We start from the raw sequence: 24,795 nt of genomic DNA on the forward strand, positions 1-24,795 counted from the left end.
CATCGTTGTGTTTGAACAACAACAATTGACGCCATATGTGATAAATGTTTAAAAAGCCTAAGGAAACTAAAATGGTTCGCACAAGATCTCAACCCGCAGGTAACAAACATGACGAAGAGGCTTCTAATGTTGATAACCCTCCTCATCCTATACTTGGGGAGACTGCTTTGTCTGAAGTTCCTAGAGACTCCATAACATTTCCTCTAACTAAGAGAGTCTTTTGGAGATTGTACCATGAGAATATTTGGATCAACCTCGGGTGGCTCCAATCAAAAATGAAAGAGTCCTTCCACATTCCGGAGAAAAATATCATGAAATGGTTGAAAGTATGGTAATTTGATTAGTATTTAGGCTGCAGCCAAATCAATCTAACCTCATTGCTCGAGATGTTGAAGATATCAAAAGAATAGTAAAGTAAGTTATAGAAGAAAGGAAATTGGTAACTGTAGAAGAAGACTCAGATGGAATGAAAACTCCCTTCACCGCAAAAATTATAGAAAAATTGCTTCCTTCAAAATTTAAAATACCCTAGAGTAATTCTTACTTGAGCAAGATAGATCCCCACGATCACATACAAAACTATGAATCTACCATAATGATACATGGTTGGGAAAATGTTATTATGTGGGCTTTCTCCTTAATTTTAACAAATCATGTTTATATTTGGTTCAACAATCTCACTGAAAGGTATATTTCCTCCTTTAAATAATTAAGGAAATAATTTATAAAGACATTCATCATAAATTGTCGACACAAGAAAGATGCTCCTATTTACTTAGTATTTGACAAGGAAGTAAAGAAACTTTAAGACAATACATGGATTGTTTCAGAGATTCCATGTTAGAAATTTGAGATTTGCATGTCAGCATGGAAGTCACGGTAATGCTTCAAGGCACTAAATCTATACCTTTACGAGAATCATTGGCTTTAAAACAACCAACATCATTAGCCGATTTATTTGTACGTGCCAATATTGCAAGTTGAGGTAAAGATAGAGGTTGCCAATAATGAAGAATAAGAGAAAAGAAATAGACTCAGATGATCAAAAGGGTAAAAAAGAGAAGAAATCTAGAAAAAGTGATGGTCCCCCAAAATTACAATATAAGAATTTTACTCAGCTTTTTGACCCTTGATCTCATATCTTGGCTACAATTGAAAGATCAAATCTCTTAAGATTTTTCAAAAAAATATATATATATAGATCGACCTATGGGGAAAGACATAAATATTTATTGTAGATTCCATAGAATATATGGACATACAACTAACAAATGTTGAGATTTAATGAATCAAATTGAATCCCTTATAAGAGGTGGAATGCTTCGAAGGTATATTTGAATAGAAGATATGGATATGAGAAATGATAAGAGATATGAAAAAGGGTCAAAAAGACAAGACATGCATGTTGAAGAAAGATAGTATGAACAAAGAAGAAGAGATGAAACACAAAATCTCCTGCTAGACAATGAACTTACTAATCAAGCTATTCATGTAATATTAGAGGGGAAACCATGGCAGGCCATACTTTATCCTCAAAAAAGACTTATGCAAGACAACCCTATCAAGTCATAATGCCCATATAAGAAAATGAAGAAGTCATTACCTTTATGCCTATAGATCAATGAGACATCATAAAACCCTATGATGATCCCATGGTCATCTCAGTAGTGATTGCCAAACACCCCATTGAAAGAATATTGATAGATAACGATAGTTTAAGTAAATTTAATATACTATAATTGCTTTGAGAAGATGAATATTTCTCCAAACCATTTAAAAGCTATCCACTCGCATTTGTTTAGTTTCACAGGAAAATCAGCTCTTATAGTTGAGGTTGTACAATTGGCAATTACATTAGGATAGAAGAGCCTCGATATACTACCAAACAAGCTAATTTTATGGTGGTCAGAACACCCTCAATAACATAAAATGTTATATTTGGACTCTTGAATGACATGAGAGTTGTAATATTTTTTATGTATCTTTTAATGAAATTTACAACATCTAATAGAGCGAGACAAGTTCGTAGAGATCAGAGAAAAGTAAGAAATTGTTACATCTCCTCCACAAAGAAGAAAGATAAAGAGAAAACCCTCACCATTACAGAACAACCTATGAATAAATCCTAGCCCATGGAGAAACTAGAAGCAATACAATTACAGAAAGAGGATATAGAAAAGCTAGTATATGTGGGGAGTCAATTACAAGAATAAATTAAAAAGAAAATTGTGAAATGTCTATAAGAGAATGCTAGTACATTTGCTTGGACACCAACATATATGCTTGGAATAAGGAAAAAAAATAATCTCTCATCATTTAAATTTAAATCCCAACATTACCCTAGAGAGACAACAAGTTCTCGATGAAGAAATCGATAAATTACTAGAGGCGGGATTTATCTAGGAAGTTTATTCTCCTAACTATTTAGTTAACATAGTTATGGTAAAAAAAGTAAATGGAAAATGACGAATTTGTATGGATTTCACATATCTTAATAAAATATGCCCAAAAGATTCATATCCACTTCCCAGGATTAATAAGTTGGTCGATGAAACTTCTTAATATAAGTTGTTAAGTTTCTAGATGCTTTTTCAAGATACCATCACATCATGATGCATCCACCAGATGTAAAAAAATTGTCTTCATCACAAAAAAGGAGAACTTATAGCTACAAAAGTTATGCCTTTGGATTAAAAGATGCAAGAGCTACATATCAGATAATGGTTAACAAAGTTTTTAAAAACTTATTGGAAAACACAATAGAAGCATGTGTGGATGATATGATTCTTAAAAATAAAAATAATGAATCACATGTGAAAAAATTAATGTGAGTTTTTGAGGTACTTTGAAAATATAATATGCAACTCAACTCAAATAAGTGTTTATTCAAAGTACAATCTGGAAAATTCTTGAATACATGATAACACAATATGGCATTGAATCTAATCCAGAGAAAATATAAGCAATCCTAGATATGAAACCTCTAACCTTTATCAAAGAAGTTCAACGATTAATTGGGAGTAGTTGCTCTAAATAGATTCTTATTAAATTTAGTAGAAAGAAATTTGCCTTTTTCCAAACCTTAAGGGCAGGCAAAAGTTTTAAGTGGACAAATGATTATCAGAAAACCTTTGAAAGAATATTTAAAGGAAGTCTCTTTATTGACAATACCTAAAATTGAGAAGCCTTTGTTTATGTACCTGGGAGTGAGTGACACTATAGTTAGTGTTGTTTTATTACAAAAGAATGAATAGAGAGAACAATTTGTCTATTACATTAGTAAAGTTCTTCAAGGGTCTGAAACACAATATCCTCATATTGAAAGGATTGTGTTGGCATTAGTAACAACTTCAAGAAAATTACGACTTATTTTTGAGCTCATCCTATCACAATCCATATTGATCAACCACTATGTCAAATATTACAAAAACTAGAATATTTTGGAAGACTCACTAAATGGGCCATAGAGCTGGGTGAATATGATATTAATTTTCAGCCAATATAAGCTATCAAAGGTTAAGTCTTAATTAGTAGATTTCATAATGGAATACACACATGATCATAATTTCCACTAGATGATCCTATTAAATGAAAATTATTTGTAGATGGGGCCTCCAGTTCACAAGGAAATGGAGCAATTGTAGTCGTGATATTTTCAAAGGGTGATATTCTTAAGTACTAACTACCTTTTGCCTTTGCAAGTTCTAATAATATTGTAAAATATGAGGCCTTAATTGTTGGAATGAATTTAGCTCAAAAAATTTAAACCAAAAAATTGATTAGACATAGTGATTCACAATTAGTAGTTGAAGAGAATGTACAATATTATATTTTACTTCCTTAATGTTTAATCTTTTATATTTATTTGGTGTCTAAATGTACTCATTATTTTTATATTTTGATTTAGGATGCAAATGGAGGCATGAAATACAAAACGAAGCTAATTAGGTGATTTTAGATAGTTTCGACATTGCTTTGTAATCCGGACATAACTTTCATCCGAGCTTTGATTGAGATGATTCAAGATGCTATAGAACGAAAAGAAAAATCTTTACAACTTTCATGTTTTGATTTTTGAGAGATACTAGATGCATCAAGGTCTAAATCGGGCTTGAAGTTGCTACACATACATCGTTGACGTTCTGGAACTCTCTTAGCCTGCAAGTCTAATACGTGGATTTGACGTAGTTTATTTTCTAAAGTTTTTAGATTTGGAAAGACAAGAAAAATTGGAGAAGAAGACACGAAGAAATTGCAATTGGTGGATTTGAAGGCCCAAATACATTATTTTAATCAATTGAAGTTCAAGTGAGGCCCATGAAATTGAAAGGAAAAGGAGAACTGAAGCCCTTATATAATATTAATTAATTAAAAGAATTTGCAACAAACAATTGAAGAGCCCAGGAAGCCATGAAGACCCCAATTCAATTTGGAAGTGCAATTTAAGGGCCAATGAATATGGAGGGTTAAGGCGTCACACATGCATGTATATATATTAATAATACATTAATATGAATGAGACAATTAGAGATTCACACATTAAAAGAAGGACTAGCAACAAGCGGCGAATTTACATAGAATTAATAGAGATGCATCTCTTTCCTCTATTTTCTTACTTCTCCTTTGAGTTTTCATTATGACCCTGTGTGGCTAATTTTTTATAATTGGTCGAAGGAAACGGAAGTCTCAAAATCAATAAAATTGTGAGATCTAATTTGTTTTTATTATTCAATTTATGCTTTGAGTATCGGACATTCTTTTATACCTATCTTCATGATTGTCTCGTTTAATTACTAGGATGCCTACTAGTTTATTATTCATTGCAATCTACTGCTAAGTTATTTATCAAATCAGTTATTATTTGATCCCTTTAATTTGTGAAGCAACTAAGATTTAATAATTTGCTGCTTAAAAAATTATTAGATCTTAGGAAGAACGCTCGACTGAATTAAATACAATTGTTTGTGTTCGTGTTGTTTAGCTTTATCGATTTCTCTGATTCTTAAAGCTGCTACTAGATTAAACATTTTCTACTTGTCTTGGGTTATTTAGTAGTTAAAATTGATTAGGTCGCCTATTTTATAATTAATTATGACTAAAAAGAGATAAGAAAATAGTTCTAACAGTGAATATTCAAAGTGTGAATTGATATCTACTTGCATCGATGACCAGTTGTAAGATTTCGATGGTGAATATTACCTTAGACCAAGATTTATTTTTTTGATTGATTTCGATATTTTAATTTGAATTGTTCCTTAGTCGTTTTTCTTAAAATTGTTTACGTTATACTTAACCCCCCTCATCGTTGTTTGCGTAGCATAAATTAGGTTAGATACTCTCCATGGGAACAATCTTTACTCACACCACTACATAAATTTTTAGCAATATAGATTTTATTTTTGGTTGCCTACGACAACACACCAATAGTACAACAATTTCAAGGACAATATGAAGCTAGTAAACCAATAATGGTACAATACTTGCAAAAAAATTAGGACTTTCACAACTCTTCAAAGATTTTCAAATAATACAAATCAATAGAACATTGAACAATCATGTTGATACCTTGTTGAAATTAGCATCTGCAAAAGAAATAGGTGAAAGAAAAATATATGTTAAGACTTTTCAGAATCCTAGTATTGAAGAATTAGAAGTACTTGCCATAGAAACTGTTGATGATTGGAGAATTCCAATACAAAAATTCCTAAATCAGTGAACTCCTCGTTGATCCAATAATTGCAAGACAAATGAAAATTTAGGGAGATAAATTTACCATAATTGATGGGATATATTATACAAGAAGCCCTTCACAACACCTTTATTGAAATGTTTGGGGTCCTCGACAAGCTAAGTACACTCTAACAGAAATACATGAAGATATTTGTGGAGAACACCTAGGATCTAGAGCATTAGCATCCAAAATACATTAAGCAAGATTCTTTTGGCCCACATTATAAAAAAATGCTCTTGAGAAAGTAAAAAAAATGTGATAAGTGTCAACGACCTGCATATATTCATTTTGCCTAGAATATCTTTCAATTGATACCTTTTGTGCAATGAGGAGTAGACATCTTGGGTCCTTTTCCATAAGTGATGAGTAAAGAAAAATTTTCATAGTTGTTACTAACTAAATTGGTAGAAAATAGAAACATTAGTCTTGATTACAAAGAAAAAAGTTGAATAAATGGTTTGAAAAGATATCATATGTCGATTTGACATATAAAAAATTATCAATACAGATCATAATAAGTAATTTGATTGTAACGCTTTCAAGACATTTTGTAACAAATTAGGTATACAATTAATAATAGCTTCAGTTGTATATTTCCAAGCAAATAAACAGGCATAAATAAGTAATAAAACTATTCCACACGGATTGAAACTTGTTTGGATAAAGTCAAAGGTGTTTGGGCAAATGAACTAAATGGCTAATGTTAATATTTTTTCAAAAACATAAATACATTTTATTTATATCCTAATGTTTGAATATTCACATACATGGGTTGATAAATACATTTTGTTCTTCAAACACATCATCAGCAAATAAAAAATTTAAATATTAAAAAAAACATGCAATAATACTGAAGTTTTAAGATTATAAATATTTTTAAATTAAAAAATTATAATACCTAAAAGGATTTTCGACGTGCCGAGTTTAAATGACCTGTTGGAACTTTCGGCGGCACCAGAACGGCGGAGCACGCGACACCCCGGAGTTAGATCGTATGGAAGAAAGCTGCCGAGCGCAAAAGTCAACCAGCCCAACTGTGACTCATTTATTACACATGGCGGTTTCCTATTCGGCATCCCTAGCAATTTAAAACCCTACACCAATAGCCGATTACAGTTCTCGTCTACTCTCTGTGCTGTTAAGGCTCCACTTTCTTCTCTCCCTTTCAAATAGATTCTGCAATTCTCTCTCTGCGTTGTCCGAAACCGCCATTTTCGATGGCGGTGAAGTCTCTTCTCTTTTTCTCTGTTTCTGTTCTCATTCTCCTCAGCATTTACTGCTCCGCGGCTACTCTCTCGAACGACGACGAGGATCTCAGTTTTCTGGAGGACAGCGACGCCGAATCGTCGCATCCAGATCAGTACCAGAGAGACTTCGAGAACTACGACGACCTCTATGAGGACGACGGGGCCTTAGATTCGGACGATCACGAGGCGTACTCGACGCCTGTGGTTGACGAGAAGGACGTGGTGGTGCTGAAGGACTCGAATTTCAGCAATTTTATCGCGCAAAACCGTTACGTGATGGTGGAGTTCTACGCGCCGTGGTGCGGACACTGTCAGGCCCTGGCACCGGAGTACGCCGCGGCCGCGACCGAGCTGAAGGGCGAGGCGGTGCTCGCGAAGGTGGACGCGGCGGAGGAGACTGACCTCGCTCAGAAGTATGAGATCCAGGGGTTTCCGACTGTGTTTTTCTTCATTGATGGCGTTCATAAGGATTATCCTGGCCAGAGGACCAAGTAAGTTTCTCTCTTTCTTTTATCTTCTCTTTAGTTCCTTGTATTTAATTTTGATTTGGGGGCTTGTTTGTTGACTCTAGATTTTCTTTCTTTGATGAGAAAACAGAGAAGAGTTTTTCTTTTTTTAAATCTTAATAGCCTGAACAAAATAAGGCTAATTATGAAATTAATTATGTTAACGAGATGACTGGGCGTATTTCGTATTGAAATGGAAGGTAGACTCGCTGTCCGCTGCCAAAAAGTTTTTGTGATGCTGAGTTCTGAATGGATTAAAATCTAAAAGTTCTACAGCGATTTTCAGATTTCAGAGAAGTTGAAAGCTTGGTGCTTTGATTGGGAATTCTAGGAATTACCTTCTATGACTTGTGTTCCCATGGTTCTCAATCGTGCTACGGCTAGGGTGGCAAATACTGCAAAACTCAATCTCACTTTTGTGGTGACATGCCTATGCAACTTAGCAGAATTGCATCAAATCTTCCAGAGCATGAGCATCCAAACGCTTATTTACTTGAAGCTTTTCACATTTTCCTATAGTTTCTACTCCATGACATTTTCTGTCTTTTGGATAGAACAAAGTCATATGCTGAATTTTGTAGCTTCCAGGTGATTGAGTAGGCATTCTCCTTTTTCATGTGTGACTTATTACTCGTAATTAACTTTTGTAGGGATGCTATAGTGACTTGGGTGAAGAAGAAGACTGGGCCTGGCATATACAACCTAACAACAGTAGAGGAAGCTGAACGAATATTGACGTCTGAATCCAAAGTAGTTTTGGGCTTCCTTGACACTCTAGTGGTATGGCTCCTCTATGAACTGGGACCTTTTTGAATGTATTACGTCATTAATATCCAAAACATATTACTATAAATTTCCTTGTGTTTGCGTCTGAAATGCACCAGTCATTTTTTTGGGTTAAAACTTTTCTGTCACTCTTACTGATGCTAAAACATAAATTTTTCTCAACTGTTTAATCAGTGTCTTAAATTTTTCCAAGGACTTAAATTAATAATTAGATCTTACAATCACAAATAATGACTATCAATTTACAAAATAAATTGTCATATGTACTGAACACATATAGTGATTTATTCCAAGTTCAAGAAGGCATTATCAATGATACAGTTGCATTCCTGTACAAAGTTTGCCACCTTCATGGCATTCTCTCATTTATGGATTTGGTTACTTTGAGATTAAAAAGGTTAATGGCCTATGGATCATAGAGTTGCATTTGATTTATGTGAATCTTTAAGGAAAAAGATCCATCATGCCAACTTCTTACCCATCAGTTGACGCTGCTCATGGATTTGTGTAAGTCAACTTTGACAACAAAATGACAATTTTAATGTCAGTTTGTTAAAGTTTCGTTCTTGAATAAAGCCATTGCAAGTTAATGATCTGTCTTTTTCACTTCCAAGTCAAACTTTATCACTCCAATTGTGGGATCTATAAGAAGTCATGATGGTTATATTTGTAATTTTTAGCATGAAGAATTTCTTTGCATCTGGAACTTCTAAATATTAGACCTTGATATCTTTAAAGAGTCAAGATGTTTTAATGAAAATATTTCTTTTGATGGTACATGTTTTATGCATTTTCCAACACACATGCAGGGTCCACAGAGTGAGGAACTAGCTGCTGCTTCAAGACTGGAAGATGATGTCAGCTTCTATCAAACTGCTAGCACAGAAGTGGCAAAACTTTTCCACATTGATCCCCAAGCCAAACGTCCAGCTTTGGTCTTGCTGAAAAAAGAAGCTGAAAAGATTAGCCACTTTGGTCAGTTCCTTGTCATTGCTAATAATTAAGACACTTCTAATTTTTGTTACCCAGAATCTTTTCTTATCCTCTCATTTGGGCTTACAGATGGTCAATTCACCAAGTCAGAAATCACACAATTCGTATATGAGAACAAGCTTCCTCTTGTAACCATTTTTACTAGGGAAATTGCTCCACTAATCTTTGAGAATCCAATTAAGAAGCAGGTTCCACCTCATACTAATGTCACTTAACTCATATACAGGGTTTTCAGCTTTCACTATTTTGACATATCTTTTCTTCCTCCCTGTTTCAGTTGTTGCTTTTTGCTACTTCAAATGATTCTATCAAGCTCATACCCACATTCCAAGAGGCAGCAAAGCCTTTTAAGGGGAAGGTGATTGTTAAAACTAATTATTTCTTCTTCTTTTGCATGTTGAAAGGGCCCATATTTGTTCCCTTTCCTTCCTACTTCTTGAACCTCATCTTTTGTTTTCATTTTCCCATGACAATTATTTATGAGCATCATCCAATAAAATGAAAAGTAACAGCTAGGAATGGAATAAGAAAACATGAGGAAAATTTCACCCTGCAGCCAAACCATCTGAATTGTCCGTGATAAAGATATTATTTAGATTTTTTCAGTTCCTGAGAATAATCCTTCTCTGTAGAGTTGAAATGCCAAAGCAAAATAAATGGATCTACCATTCAGTCAAGGGCTACGACCATGTGTCCATGTGTAGTTCAAATTGTTAACAACAGGAGTTTTTTTTTTGCTTGGTGAGATTTTCTGTTTTCACTATCCCATTGTTTTTCATGGTTAGTTCTTGATTATGATTCATGGTTTAACAAGAGTAGGAAGTAGATTGCAAGTTCCATTCTTTCCTCTCAAGTCTGCTTAATCAGCACTATGTTTTCTTTGAGAATTTGTTATTCAAATCCTAGAATCTGAGATTGTTGCTTTCCTATCTTGAATCTTGGTGGAGGGGAATGTCATCTAGCTGGGAGGAAATGTTGTATTTCAAAAGTCTTCTACAAGAAAAGGGTAGGTAGAATCCCCCAATAATTTTTCTTAATATTCTGGAGGACCTTCCCTAACTTTGCATTTCCTTCTTCACTTTGATATTTGATGAGTGTTGCATAGTGAGTAATGATTTGATGTTGGGTGTGGAGTTCTCCTCTTAATCTTTGGGGGGTGTTGCATGCTGTGTGATGATGTGATGCTATGTCAGCAATTCAGTTGCTCTGTGCTTGATATTTGGTAAGTGTTGCATATAGTTTAGTGATATGATGCTAAGTTGACACTTGACAATTTGGTCTATTGATGAGTTGAAAGAGGTGTGAAGTTGTCCTCCACTACACTTCATTTGTTGCACTAAAGTTAGTCCTCAGTTGTTAGGTTTCAACAACATTGAAGAGGAGTTTGGTAAGTGTACTAGATGAGAGAGGTGTGAAATTGTACTCGGTTTTTCTTTTGTGACAAAGAGTTGTATGTTATTGTTGGCATTCACTATATTGGAAAACACATCCAGTCCTCTATTTTCTTTCTTTTTGTGACAAAAGTTGTACTTGGTGGTTGAGGGTAAAAAATATTGGCAAAAGCATCTTACTTTTATGCAAGTTTTTCTCTGTATTTCACATGCTTAAATTTTGTAAATGTGAAGAGCCATATAATCTTTCCACCATTTAGGTTAGCCATGTAGAAGTTTGAAGTGAATGACGGTGGAACTCTTCATGAGTGCCAACTTTTTTCATTAATGAACAGTAGTTTCATTTGTGTCGCACTTTTCTCAAAATGGTTTTCGATGAAGAGATGAGAACCTAAATATGCCCAGATGTTGGCTTTATCCCTTTTTATAGCAACTGTTTTTTCATATAATTTATTGTTAATAATTAAGATATTTATATATTTAGTGGGATAAAGGCTTGATGTGTTGTTATTGTTGTATTGTTTAAGCTTATTTTTGTAATCGTTGAAATGGACAATGAGGATTTTGGGAAGCCAGTTTCAGAGTACTTTGGTGTAGCTGGAGATGCTCCAAGAGTGAGTTATTCCTGCATTCACTCCTGTAGTTCAAATATCCTGTGATGCATATACCCCCACCCCCTTTTGCTGATGTATAGCTTTTTTATTTTTACTTAGCCAGCACAAAGTAAAATAAAATTTCAGTTGCTGTTCACTATGTGCAGGTTCTTGCCTACACAGGGAACGATGATGCCAGAAAATTTGTGTTGGATGGCAAACTGACCTTAAGCAACATTAAGGTCTGCACGCATTTTTTTCTTCTCCGTGTTGATTTTCTAGATTTGGGTTGGACAAAACAGAATGCCAGAACTTATGAGATTTTTGCTTGAAATTTCATTTTGGAAAGTTATATCCTGATGTCATATGATTTTTCATGTTGTAGTCATTTGCAGAGGACTTCCTCGATGACAAACTTAAACCCTTTTACAAGTCAGATCCAGTTCCAGAGACAGTAAGTCATCGGATAATTCCACTGTTTGACATGAAATCACAAACCTCTAATCAACTCTTTTCCATCTATGGGTGATGCAGAATGATGGGGATGTCAAAATAGTGGTTGGCAATAACTTTGATGAAATAGTTTTGGATGAGTCAAAGGATGTTCTTCTTGAGGTAAATCTTCTTTGTGTACATGTAGTTCAAAATCTTCATCTTGTATTAACTACAATGGTTTGTTTTGATGTCATTGTGACTCATTATTTCTGGTCCTTAAACTAGATTTATGCTCCTTGGTGTGGGCATTGCCAAGCACTGGAGCCAATATACAACAAACTGGGCAAGTATTTGCGGGGCATTGATTCACTTGTTATCGCCAAGATGGATGGAACCACAAATGAGCACCCTAGGGCAAAGGTATGATATCTTTGTTTCACCAGAAGGAAAAATGCCTGCCTTCAATATAATCTTTTTTGTTTTGGTAGTTTGTTCTCTAGGTGCTCATTTTTCCATGCCAGAAGAGAAGAAAAAATGAGAGTTTATACTTTGACTCTGAGTAGGGGCTGATTCAAGGAGAGTTAAATTGTATGGATGGAGAGGTTTGATTCATGGTGTTTACTCAATGTTTAGCAGCAGAAAAGACAGGCTATGTTGCCTCTTGATTTGGTCCTTAAGATTATGAGATCTGAAGTTTAGATCAGAGCTGGTTTTTGGTTTTTGAGTCACAATGAGCAAATCAGATATACAGTAAAAGAATAATTTCTGCTATATCTTGCTTTAACTGTTTGTAAATTTCTCCATCTGCTATGTAGACAAAATATGGTCAAATGGGTAATCTAGTTCAGAGTTGGCTCAACGTTTCCAATACTAATAGGGACTGGAGCATGTTAAATGGGTAATCTAAAATGTGGTACAAATAAGCTTAACATGTTAGAATTTGTTAAAAACAATTATACATCTAATAAAAAATATATATATTCTTGTTTGAATTAAATCTAAAAAGCACATTTCAAAATAACAATAAAAATGGCATTTCTTGGAGCACGGTGATTCCTATGTTTATTTTCTATTTCTTTATTATTTTACAATTTGGCATGTTAAAATCTTTATGTTTGGAATAAGGATTTCTAGCAAAAGGGAAAATGATATAAACTTATGCATATTTGATTTTGCATGCTAATAACATTTATTTTTACTTTTCTTTTTTGTTTCACAAGTCCTAGTCCCGAATGTAGAATTGAGAGAGCAAACCACTGAAGTTTTGGGATTCATTTCAATTGTTAAGTCAACATTTTTTTCTGACAAAGGGAAAAAAATAAAGAAAGAAACGAGTGTATTTACTAACATGTCAATAAAAGGTAAATTTATAGGATACGAGTATGTTGTATTGAAATTGAATTACCTGTGATGTTTTTACGTCAAGTTTGGCTTGAATTTAGTATAATGACCACACATCTTGACCTTCTTTAGTTCAATGTTCATCAACTCCTTTTCAGTTAGTTCTTCATTTTCAAGTGACTTCATAAGTTAGATATATTAACACTCTAGCCGTTCAACTTGATGCAACACTATTATACTCTGATTGTTGTTATTTCTACATACATCTGCATCTGGAGGTTTGACTTTATCCATTTGACCAGCTGTAGGGAAGTGTATATCGATGACAAACTGGAGAGAGCTTTTAAAGTGATACATACTTATCTGTGTCAGCATCATGTAAAAAAGTAAAAACAAATGTCGAGTGAAATTTTTGCTCTTTGCTTTTGCAGGCTGACGGTTTCCCAACCCTTCTTTTCTTCCCGGCCGGAAATAAGAGTTTTGATCCGGTTAGTGAAACTTTCTTCTTAGGTCTGTCAATGGTTCTGATTCAGATTTCTAATGATCTAGATATAACAAGTGTATTGAGCTGGTCCAGGTCAATTTATAATTGGACCGGATCTCATTTAGATACTAGTGTTCTGCTGCACATTTTCTTCTTAAAGTATCAGCATGACTCAACTTTATGTGTAGTATTGCCTCGTTGATGTTCGCATTTTGCAGATTACTGTCGATACCGACCGCACAGTAGTGGCATTCTACAAGTTCCTGAAGAAGCACGCCACCATTCCTTTCAAGCTGCAAAAACCAGCTGAGTCACAGAAACCCAAGGAGTCTGATGACACTGAGAGCCAGAACAGCAGCAACGAGACAGTGAAAGATGAACTGTGAGGTTTGTGAAGTTTTTCCTTGGGAAAATTGCACTATGTTGCTGCAGGCAGTTTTTCTTCTCTTTTTGAAGTTTTTATGATGCTACTTTTTGATCATTTTCAGATGATCTTTACAGAAATGGGAGAAAATTATATAAGAGTTATTGGGGGTATAGTGAATTATAGTGCTGTTACTGTTAGTGCAAAATTTACTAGCGAACTGAGAAGCATTTTAGATTGGAAGGGTGGCAGCAAGCCACCGATCCTATTAGATTATGGATACGTTTCTTATTTAAGTAATCTTTGCTTCTATAAAGAACCAATCATCATCATCATCATCATCATCATCTGTCCTAACTACTAGCGTTTTTAAGAGGCGAAGTTGGGGGCGAGTCTCTGGCGCTTATCAAGGCGAGGTGAAAAACACAAATTTTATTGAGTGAACGTTTTATTTAGTGGGTGAGGCGTGCATCGGTGACGGTGCTTTGAAACACACTTATTAATTTCCCCGGGGCCGGGTTCTGCAGGCACATTCCCAATAAGTCACTTCAAATTTAATGATTTTTTTTTTTTGTATTCTTAGCATTTTTAATAATATTAATTAATTATTGTCTCTTTGATTAAATAGCAAAGAGGAAAAAAAGAAATAACAGTTGTATAATTAATTATGATACTCAATTGCATGTTTTATTTAATCAATATAATTTTTTTAGTATGATAAATTATTAACTTATTAAGAATGACTTTTATTTGTTATTTTGTACTGTTGATAAGTGGTATGATTGGGTTATAAAAGTTTCATATGTAATGATCATTCTCTGTCTGATTCTAACCCCATAAACCATTCATTTTATGTTTATTTAGTTATGTTTGTTTCTTTTATATTTTTAGAATTTTCTGGTAATTTTTTATTTTTAAAAGATTCAGAATTCATTTTTTTTTTACGTACGCGGTGCTTTGGTACCAAAAATAAATCTGCCTACTAATTAGGGTAAATTATTAAACTATTTTTGAACTTTGACCAATATATTAATTATTTAATAACTTTTAAAATTTATCAAAAATATATTTAAACTTTTAAATGTGTATCAATTATAACACCATTAAATAAAATTAATGCTCTATCCACTTAACAGTGTCACAATCAAGTGGTTTTGAGATCTATATTAACATAATTTGACAAATAATTAAAAGAGAAATTAAATTTTAACAAAACTTAAAAAGTACAGTAATCAATTTATTGTGAAGTACCAGTTAGGTTAATTCTAGACCTAAAATTATAAATTCAAGTATCATTAAATTGAGTCGAACTGAGTAACCATAACAAAACAAAACAAAAAAAAAAAAAATATGGTCCATCAAGGACAGTAGTAGGAGTAACAAGCATGGAGGGCAAAGAGGACTCCAACTTGCAAGGTTTAATAATTTATATTTTTTTATAGGTATAAAGAACGTTTTGATTATCAACAATTACCTGTTAATTACTGAACTTAATACATTAAATTAAGACATTAAATTATATCAAACGCAAATCAAATGAAACTTACAATAAGCATATAATCAGAGACCCAAACATTTGTTAGCCCCTGTCCTGTCCTTTAATTTGCTTACCCAAATTGGGAAATAATCTCTTAGGTTGGTACCAAAATATCTCAAAAGTAGGCTTTGGAGTTTTCACGCATTCAATGCGAGGCGGGCATGCAGTTAGTAGGGATGGCCAGGGAGTTGGTTGTTTGTTGAACACAACTAATTTTGGCTTATCTAAATTGCACTAATTACTTTTATATTTTTAAAAATAATATTGACTTCATTCGTAGTCAATAAAATGTACAAATTAACTATTTTTACTCTTATATTTAAATTTTCTTTTCCTCTTTCTCTTTGCTCATCTTTCTCTTGTCATTTGTTTTTTTTATCTATTCTTCTTCTTTGATAGCAATGGTGATTGACAATGAAACCCCCCCAACCTCTTTCACGAAATAGAAGTCAATACTATGCTAGCAATGACTCTATATGAAACAGAACCCTTTCGTGTCGACAATCGATGGGATTTGGCAGATGTTGATTGCCTCAATATGATGGTTTTGATAGGGTTTCGATTGGGTTTTTGAATTAGTGATCCGATTGATTGAGGAACCTTAATCAATTGTGATGACTAGGGTTTTTTTCATTGGTGAAGAGGAGAATAGACAGACAATTGACGATGAATTTTTAATGGTGGCAATGAATAGAGATTAGTCGTATCACAAGAATAGATAAAGCTTGAGAGAGAGAGAGAGAAGATATGCAGTGCTGGTCCTCAAGTTTTTAGTACTCAGGGCAAAAGTAAAATTTAGTCCTTCATATATATATATATATATATATTTAAATTTAGTGATGAATTTATTCTTATTTTTTAACAAAGATCTAATATGTTCAAATTAATTAAAAATTTAACATTCAAATAAAGTTGACAATTTTGGACACGACCTGATTACACGACACAACATGACGCGGAGTTAAGTGGGTTAGGGTTGAGGTTAAAAACGGGGTTAACCCGTTTATAACACGATTATTTTTGTGTCTTAGGTGGATCAACCCATTTAATCCCTTTATACATGTAATGACTTGTTTAATTAAACGTGTTAACGGGTTGACCCGAATATGTTAACACGATTATATATGAAATGATACGTTTAATTAAAAGGGTTAGTGAGTTGATCTGAATACGTTAACATGATTATACACCAAATAACACGTTTAACAGATGATATAGCACGACCCATTTAAATTAAACATGTTAAACAGGTGACACGACATGTTTAATTAAACGGGTTAAACAGGTCGTGTCGTGTTACACATTTAATAAACGTGTCATGTTCGACTTTAAGGAATTTGACATGATTATTAAACGAGTTGTGTTCGGCTTAACTTGATATGTGTTATACGTGTGTCTCAATACGACACAATTACGAACCGTCAACCTGTATTACCACCCCTATATTTAAGTCAAATAAATTGTATTGATTCAAGTTTTAATATATTAAAATTTAAAATAAAATGTTACAATATATAAACAAGATGAATATTTATAAGAATTCAATAAGTTCTTTTTTATAGAGCAAAATAATTTTTTTTTCATCCAATAAAAAGAAAATTTCTCTATATGTTAAATATTTGAAGTAAAAATAATTTTTTTTATAATATAAAAACAAATTTTTAGTCTAACCAGACTTCAAGTCCGCTGAAGGAAGCGGACTTGAAGTCAACCCAGCATTGCTAGGCGTTGAGGGTTTTTTTTTTTAAAAAAAATATTAAATTAATTAATAATTATAATAATATAATATAATAATTATTAAAAACAATTTGGACCCCGAATAATGGGCCCAGGGCGGTCTCACTGACCGCCCTGGTCCAGGGCCAAGCCTGAAGATATGGATGATAGTGATTGTGGGCAAGTGATAACGTCGACGCTAGTAGCATTTCTACAATTAGGAGTAGACTACAACCATAAGCTACCAATCTTCTCTTGGTCGTTGCTGGCGATAAGTCTATCTCTCTCCAATTTTTTCCAACTTTGGTTGTTGTCTCCACTTTTTCCAACTTTGGTTGTTGTCGAAGATGGTAGTGGTGGTCAATTATTAGTGATAGTTGCTTATACAATCGTTATATTAAAATTTTTGGGTTATATTAACAATTGTAAACATACTAATACCCAATGAGGGTTTTAATATAAATTTTAATACAACAAATCGGAAATAAAGAGCATGGAAACAAACAAACAAAAGGTGGGGTTTTAACATTATTTATATAACTCCAATCAATTGGATCTATAGACTTAATTAAATTTTATAAAATTATTATCGAACCAAATTTAAAAAATTAAAGACTTGTTTAGCACGAACTTTTTACTTAACTTTTGTACTAAAAAAGTCTGTTAAAAAGGCCAAGTATTTAATTGTAAAATCACACGTAGCGTTCTTAGTACAAAACTCAAGCTAATTTTTTAGTCTTTTACAACACTTGAAAGAAATCAAGAGTTGATTACAAGGGAATTTTTAATATTTTTTTGTAATAAAAATTATTTATAAGCCTAAACTTAAATTTTATCTTAAGCCATAAGAGGCCGATCCCCAAATCAAACTATCCGAACCCACCTGTTAATTAAGGTTGATTGATTGTATTAGGTGTATACAAAGTAAGAGGCCTCGAGTATGGATGAGTTGCGTTTTTGAGATGGGCAGTCTCCCATCCCTCTGCCCCGCCCCTGCTTCCGCTTATGACGACTCTTTTTTATTTCTCCCTCTATCCCCATCGGCATCGCCACCCCGGCCGGCCAGGTTCAAGGGTTGATGGCATGGCCCCCACCCACTATTTATACTCTTTTTACTATTTTGTAATTAGAAGAAGAAATGATCATTTATAATCTCTAACAACATACAAATTCTTATAATTAATTTTCCAACAGAGACAAGAGGGAGGGGACACGCTGAGAACTTGTACGTTATTACTATTTAGTAATTAGAACATACAAATTCTTCTAATTACTATTTTGTAATTAGAAGAAGAAATGTTAATTAGTGCCTGTAATTGTACCTTATGTTAGATGGAAACACTTCACCTAAGCTGTTTTTTCATTTTGAAAATATTTTTATTCTAAACCTTATTTATATTTATTTTTTTTAATAAATATTTATTTCAGATTTTCCTTTCCTAATAAAAATATTTTCGTTTTCGTAGATTAAACCAACCATAGACAACAAAATATTTTAAATAGATTTTTTTCAACGCGGCCCATATTCCCCCCAATTACTCGTTGTACTAGCATTGACTGCATACATCACCAGCCACTAATATCTCACGCGCCTTCGGCGCGTGCAGCTCTAGTGGTCAGCCACTCCACAATTTCCCCAAACACCAACTCCACATACTCATCTGGCTCGCCCACCAGTTGATGCCACATCCCGGGGAATATCCGAATCGTCTTGTCTTTGCTTGAAGCGTGTTGGTACAGCTTCTCCACACACGCCGGATCACAGAGGACGTCCTCGCCGCCGTGCACAATCAGCAGCGGCACATCGATTTCTGCAAACCTCGATTGCAACTCCCTGCACACTCTCAGAAGTTCTTGTGCCGTCGCGGCGCGCGGCCTCGACACGCGCCGTTTTGGGCTTGCAACCGCCAGCTTCCGCTTCCACTCCACCTTGAAGGACACGTCCGGAATCGAGCCGCGAGTCGGCACCACTTGCCAGGTCGGCACCACCGCGGCGGCGATGGACAGGAAATGCTCAAGCGGCCACGGCGGCTTGAACTTTTCGCTAATCCCGCACATTGCGCCGCTGAGAACGACGCCGTTGTACGGCCGGCTGGAGCCTCCGCGGCGGAGCGTGATGAGGAGCGCGATGGCTCCGCCGAGGGACTCGGCGTACAGAAAGGAGGGGAGCGACGGCGCGTAGCGGTCGCGGAAGGAGTCGAAGAAGGAGACGCAGTCATCGACTACAGGGTTGATGTCGGGGATGTGGTAGACAAGGCCGTCGGAGAAGCCGTGGCCCTGGTGATCGATGGCGCAACAGGCAAAGCCGGACTCGGCGAAGAGCACCGCCGTGAGCTGCACGAACCAGCTGGACTCACTGGTGTAGCCGTGGACGATGGCCACGGTGCCGATAACCTCGGCCGGCGGGAGCGGGATCCAGGACTGAGTGAAGAGCTTGAGGCCCCTAGAGTTGGTGATGTACTCGGACGAGTGGCTAACCGAGTGGCGAGCGTAGAACTCGGCCGGCGTGAGCAAGCCGAAGGGGCTCTTCTCGTTGGCTTCGGCCACCGGATGCACCATCTTGTCTAAGGCGTGGGGGTATCACGCGATGAACGTTTTTCCTTCGTATATAAAAGGGATTTTTTGCAACCGATGGGGCGAAACAGTTGGCCGCTCACAACTTGTACTGGTACGGAGAGGTTACATGCTACGTTAAGCGCATGGTAATGTAAGGTGGGACAGAGGCGATCCACTGCTCAATCTTGCTTTCCTATCTATGATCGGGATGGTTGGTGTAACATCCTACATCGAGTGATAGAATGGATCAGAACAACTTACCTTGATGGACTTACGCGCCCAGACGATCACCCATCCTTGAACTGTTCCCAACTCAAGCACGCTTAACCCGGAGTTCATTGCCTACATTCAGTCCAAAAGGTATCCAGTTGGGGTTGTTTCATTCCTTAGTTATTCTCAATATATACTATCATCCTTTGGACTCTCAAGGTATTACATTCTCTCCCCCTTGAGCACATGACGTTCTCGTCATGCGACCTTATAACTAGTCTCAGATCTTCTTCCATTTGAAGGCTGCCATCCTAGAAGCCTGCCAAGAGTCGCTACTTGATTAGGTCTCGCGCCCCAGCGCCACTCCCCGCCCTCATTGAACCGCCTTCTTCAAAGGTCGGCTTTGATACCACCTATAACATCCTACATTGAGCGATATGAAGGACCAGAACAATCTACCCTGATGGGCCTACGCGAACTTCACAGGGGGTCACCCATCCTTGAACTGCTCCCAGCTTATCGGTTGTACTTGCTCTTCGACCATCGCCAACTGAGCATTCTGCTCTCTTAGCATCTCAGCTATCGATCGCCACCACACCCTGGCCTGTTCGGTAAATACAAAAGTGGCGCATCTCACCCATTGGTCTTTAGGACAATCCATGTATTCTAACAACTGATAAATATCTTCCATTCAATACTCCACTATGCTCGGATCAGCCTCCAGCTGTCATTTGAATGTTGGAGGGTGCAAATCCACAAATACTTTCAGCTAGTTGGCCGCTTCAGTATCTACTTGGCGACCACCAGCTGGTCCTCGCCCCATTAAATGACTTTGGACCTCTTCTGAACACTCAGACCCCCCTCTCTATGGCCTCTTGGACAGCATTTCCTAACTGGGAATTACGGACAGTTGCTCTTGTCACTGGTGCCGTCTGCACACCACAACCATTTCAAATTAAACATCTGTCATCAAAACATAACAACGAAGGTTTATTAACCATAAGAAATTTACAGTCCATTTCTTACAAGCACACTAATTTACAATTTATTAACACATTCTTAACTCGATCGACACGTTACCAACCAAACTAACTGCCATGTATTTTACATTAACACACTATCTACATTTCTAATATCACACACAAGGTCAAAAGTTCCCCAACCATCCAACCCGCAACATAGGTTTGACGTTCCCGGCTAAGTAGCACTCGCGGTATCTCCCACAGCTTGGGAGGTTGATTCATCAGCCAGTTGTGATAGATCCCCATTGCTTGCTATGTTGGAAAGAGGATTCAGGGGCAACGCCTCCACAGTCTCCGTGGCTCCCCATATCTCAGCCTCCATCGGGAGTGGGGTGGGAAATACCCCGATCCCCGCCGGATCGTCAGGCTTCACGCACGGTTCCCAATCCATAGCTTGGCGCTCAATCGCGCGAATGAAATTACCATAATTGAATCGTAAAGTCATATCCCACATCAAGGCATCCGTGCGCTCTTTCCAGATGTCGTTTATATGCTTTCTTGCGAATAATATCCGCTTCTCTGATAGACCCCACAACTCTGCACATATGGTGTTTCGGAACACCTGGTTTACTCTACACAGGAAGCTTAAAATTCCCTCATTAAAATGTTGACTATCTCCCATCAGAACAGACAATTCTTGCTCCCACTGCTACCATAACAGATTCACAAGTAGGAGGTTCGGGTCTGGACCCGACAGGCTAAAGCCTGCCTCACCAAAATTCATGATGGTATTCCCTGTAACATCCAGCATCGAGCGATAGGAAGGACCAGAACAACTTACCCTGATGGGCCTATGCGAACTTTCTGGGGGATCACCCATCCTTGAACTGCTCACAGCTCAAGCACGCTTAACCCCAAAGTTTCTTGCCTACATTCAGCTCAAAAGGTATCCAGCTGGTGTTGTTTCATTCTTTTCTTATTCTCGATATATACTATCTTCCTTTGGGCTCTCGGGATATTACATTCTCCCCCCATTGAGCACATGACGTCCTAGTCATGCAACTTTACAATTGGTCCAAGATCTTTTCCCCTTTGGAGGCTGCCATCCTAGAAACCTGTCAGGAGCCGCTCATTGATCAGGCCTCGTGCCCTGACGCCACTTCTTGCCCTCATCGGATTGCCTTCTCCAAGGGTCGGCTTTGATACCACCTATAACATCTCGCATCGAGTGATAGGAAGGACCGGAACAACTTACCCTAATGGGCTTACGCGAACTTCCCAGGGGTCACCCATCTTCGAACTACTCCCAGCTCAAGCACGCTTAATCCCGGAGTTCCTTGCCTACATTCAGCCCAAAATATTTTCAGTTGATGTTGTTTCCTTTCTTACTTATTCTCGACATATACTATCCTCCTTCGGACTCTCAGGATATTATAGTGGGCTAGCACCAGCCACTTGCCCCTTGCTTTTATCCTCACCAATATGTACCTACATTAACTCAACTTTTTTATTAATAATAAGACCTAAAAATTCTATAAACACTTATCAAATTTATCTAGATTGTATTTTTATTTTTTAAAAAATAACAGTCACATTCTTTAATATTAATAGAGTACTTAAAATGACTATTTGCCATCTCATTTATATATTTTTTCTCTCATTCCTACCCTCAAACATGATAAAATTATTTTTTTCTTATTTTTCTTTGTGAAGCTTTGTTTATGCCTAGATTTAAAATGATTTAGAGTGTTCTAAATTTTAATGATGAAATGATTTTCTTTTTCCAGTTTGACGATGACAACACTCGTAAGTCTATACTCTTTGAGACTTTGTTCAGGTTTAAATCTAGAACGACTTGGATTTAGAATGAGGGTTCCAAATTATTCTAGATTTGGAATGATGAAAAGATTCTCCCTCCACCCCTCTCTACAGCATATAACCTAGGTGCAAATTTTTAATGGTAAAACCCATATGCAGATTTTCAAATCATTGATTTGGGTTCAAAGGCATCCATTTGGGTTTAAAGGCATTTGAGTGGTTGCAACATTTGGGCAAAATCCAATGCAAAAACTTGATAAGAACAAGTCCAAATATGTTACTCTCTTTGTCCCTTTAATTGTCTTCCCAATAAAAATAAGTCATATTATCAAATTAATATACATAATCAAATAGTAATTATTCTAAATTAATGACGAAAAATTTAATATTCTTTTTCCAAAATCTATTTTGTAATTAACAGAAAAAAAAATCATCACTTCATCTTCCCTTCTCATTCATAACTTCTCACATAAATTCCTTCTCTATTTGATTTCCAACTACAATACTCATATTCAAGAATCCACCTCTTAATTGAACTCCAATCAACTTTCAAACAGAATACTTCGAATTGAAGAACCCATTTGTTGTGGTAGGTTGCTCTCAATTAATCTCTATAACTTTTGGCTAGATTACTCACATTCAAGGAGACAAAAATATCTGAACAATGTATGAAATTTCTCAAATAATCTTATTTTTTCTATTTTAAATGGTAGCAAAAATTGTTCTCTTTTAAAAATTTTGCAATGAAGAGATAGGTGTTTTCCTATTAATTGCAAAATAAATTTTAGAAGAAGAACGTTAAGTTTTCTGCTATTAGTTTGGGATAATCAATATTTAGTGATGTGTATTTGTTGTTGCAAAAAATACAACAATATAAACTTCTTTAGAGTGAGGGAAACTGTCGTCTGAAGCCGAATAAGATGTCAATGTCTAAAAATACAACAGTTGGAAGAATTCTCTTAGAAAGAGAGCTTCTAAAGAGAAGTGAGCTATGGAAAGGCTAAGTTAAAGAGGAGGAGTCTCTTGGAAATAGCTAAATTTCTCGGAGAGACAACCTCTCTTGAAGTGGTATGACTAGCTAGACGCCCGGATTTGGTAGAAGGCTCTCGAAGAGGGTTTGATATACCTCTCGGAGATGAATTGATCTACTTCCGGAAAGAGAATGGGTCTTTTTCGGGAAGGTGCTTCAAGGGCCTCGAAGAAAATAGGGGATCTCTTAGAGGAATAAAAAATAACTATACTTGACTTCCGAAAGAATTGCAGCATGTGACAAAGATTAGAAGGCTTGCGGGAAGGATCTCCTGTAAAGACCCTTTAACGATCAAATCAATATGCAAGAAAAGAAAAGGTCGCGAAAAGAAATGAAAAAGACTTCAAAATGGAAAATTTGAGAGAATCTAAATGGGTTATCAGATGTCTTGATCTCGCTAATCATATTGTACCTTGTCTTTTATAGAAGTCCAGATCTCAATGATTGATTGGGACACGCGTGCAATGCCTTACTGGCCTTTTCGAGAGGCTTTCTACGAGAGCAATTCTACAACTATGCAAAGTCCTCTATCTGCTTTTCCCCAAGAGAGAAGTCTCTTGGAGAGGTTTTTTCACTACAAAAAATCAATATTTTAGCGATAAAATTTTTCGTTGCTAAAACATAAAAATTCGTCGTTAAAAAATTTTAACGACGGATTTAGTTACGGGAGCCTCTCCGTCACTAAACATGGCGTTGTTAAATTTTAGCGACGGAATCAACGATATGTGACATACTCGTGGCTGAATCAACGATGGGGCATCTTACTCTTCGTTGAATCAGCAATGGGCATTTTACCCGTCATTGATTCAGTGACAGGTTTTAAGATTTTTAAACATAAATTAAAAATAAAATTATTAAAAATTTATATAGAAAAAAATTCATATTTAATTAATATTTAGAAAATTAACAACATAAATAATTTTTTTAAATAAATAAATTTAAAAAACAAAATAAAAATAATATTTTTAAATGTAAATAAAAAATAAAACTATTAAAAATTTATATAAATAAAAATTTAAATATAAAAAATTCATATTTAATTAATATTCAAAAAATTATTTATATTTTATATTTATTTTAAAAAATTATATATAA

General features: G+C 35.7%; 2 protein-coding genes across 2 annotated transcripts; one reads left to right on the plus strand and one right to left on the minus strand.

Annotated features, from left to right (window-relative positions):
* The first annotated feature begins 6,839 nt into the window (after positions 1-6,839).
* Positions 6,840-14,209, plus strand: LOC127806806 (protein disulfide isomerase-like 1-4). Its single transcript, XM_052344329.1, has 12 exons — positions 6,840-7,469; positions 8,135-8,264; positions 9,080-9,245; positions 9,333-9,451; positions 9,541-9,621; positions 11,182-11,268; positions 11,415-11,489; positions 11,633-11,701; positions 11,782-11,862; positions 11,968-12,102; positions 13,455-13,511; positions 13,726-14,209. The coding sequence occupies exons 1-12, from the start codon at positions 6,949-6,951 to the stop codon at positions 13,891-13,893; spliced, it is 1,689 nt and encodes a 562-aa protein (XP_052200289.1). The 5' UTR covers positions 6,840-6,948; the 3' UTR covers positions 13,894-14,209.
* A 4,208-nt stretch (positions 14,210-18,417) lies between these two features.
* Positions 18,418-19,752, minus strand: LOC127806489 (caffeoylshikimate esterase-like). The gene has a single exon (XM_052343829.1). It carries the CDS (start codon positions 19,681-19,683, stop codon positions 18,709-18,711), a length of 975 nt encoding a protein of 324 aa, XP_052199789.1. The 5' UTR covers positions 19,684-19,752; the 3' UTR covers positions 18,418-18,708.
* Between the last annotated feature and the right edge of the window lie 5,043 nt (positions 19,753-24,795).

The sequence above is a fragment of the Diospyros lotus genome, chromosome 7 (genome assembly GCF_014633365.1).
Source record: "Diospyros lotus cultivar Yz01 chromosome 7, ASM1463336v1, whole genome shotgun sequence".
NCBI classification, from domain to species: Eukaryota; Viridiplantae; Streptophyta; class Magnoliopsida; order Ericales; family Ebenaceae; genus Diospyros; species Diospyros lotus.

Bases quoted from the DNA above. Each gene is read 5' to 3' on its own strand.
- LOC127806806 (XM_052344329.1), top strand. From the start codon at position 6,949: ATGGCGGTGAAGTCTCTTCTCTTTTTCTCTGTTTCTGTTCTCATTCTC. The intron at 7,470-8,134 runs GTAAGTTTCTCT...TAACTTTTGTAG, and splicing joins TATCCTGGCCAGAGGACCAA to GGATGCTATAGTGACTTGGG. The intron at 9,246-9,332 runs GTCAGTTCCTTG...TTGGGCTTACAG, and splicing joins TGAAAAGATTAGCCACTTTG to ATGGTCAATTCACCAAGTCA.
- LOC127806489 (XM_052343829.1), bottom strand. From the start codon at position 19,683: ATGGTGCATCCGGTGGCCGAAGCCAACGAGAAGAGCCCCTTCGGCTTG.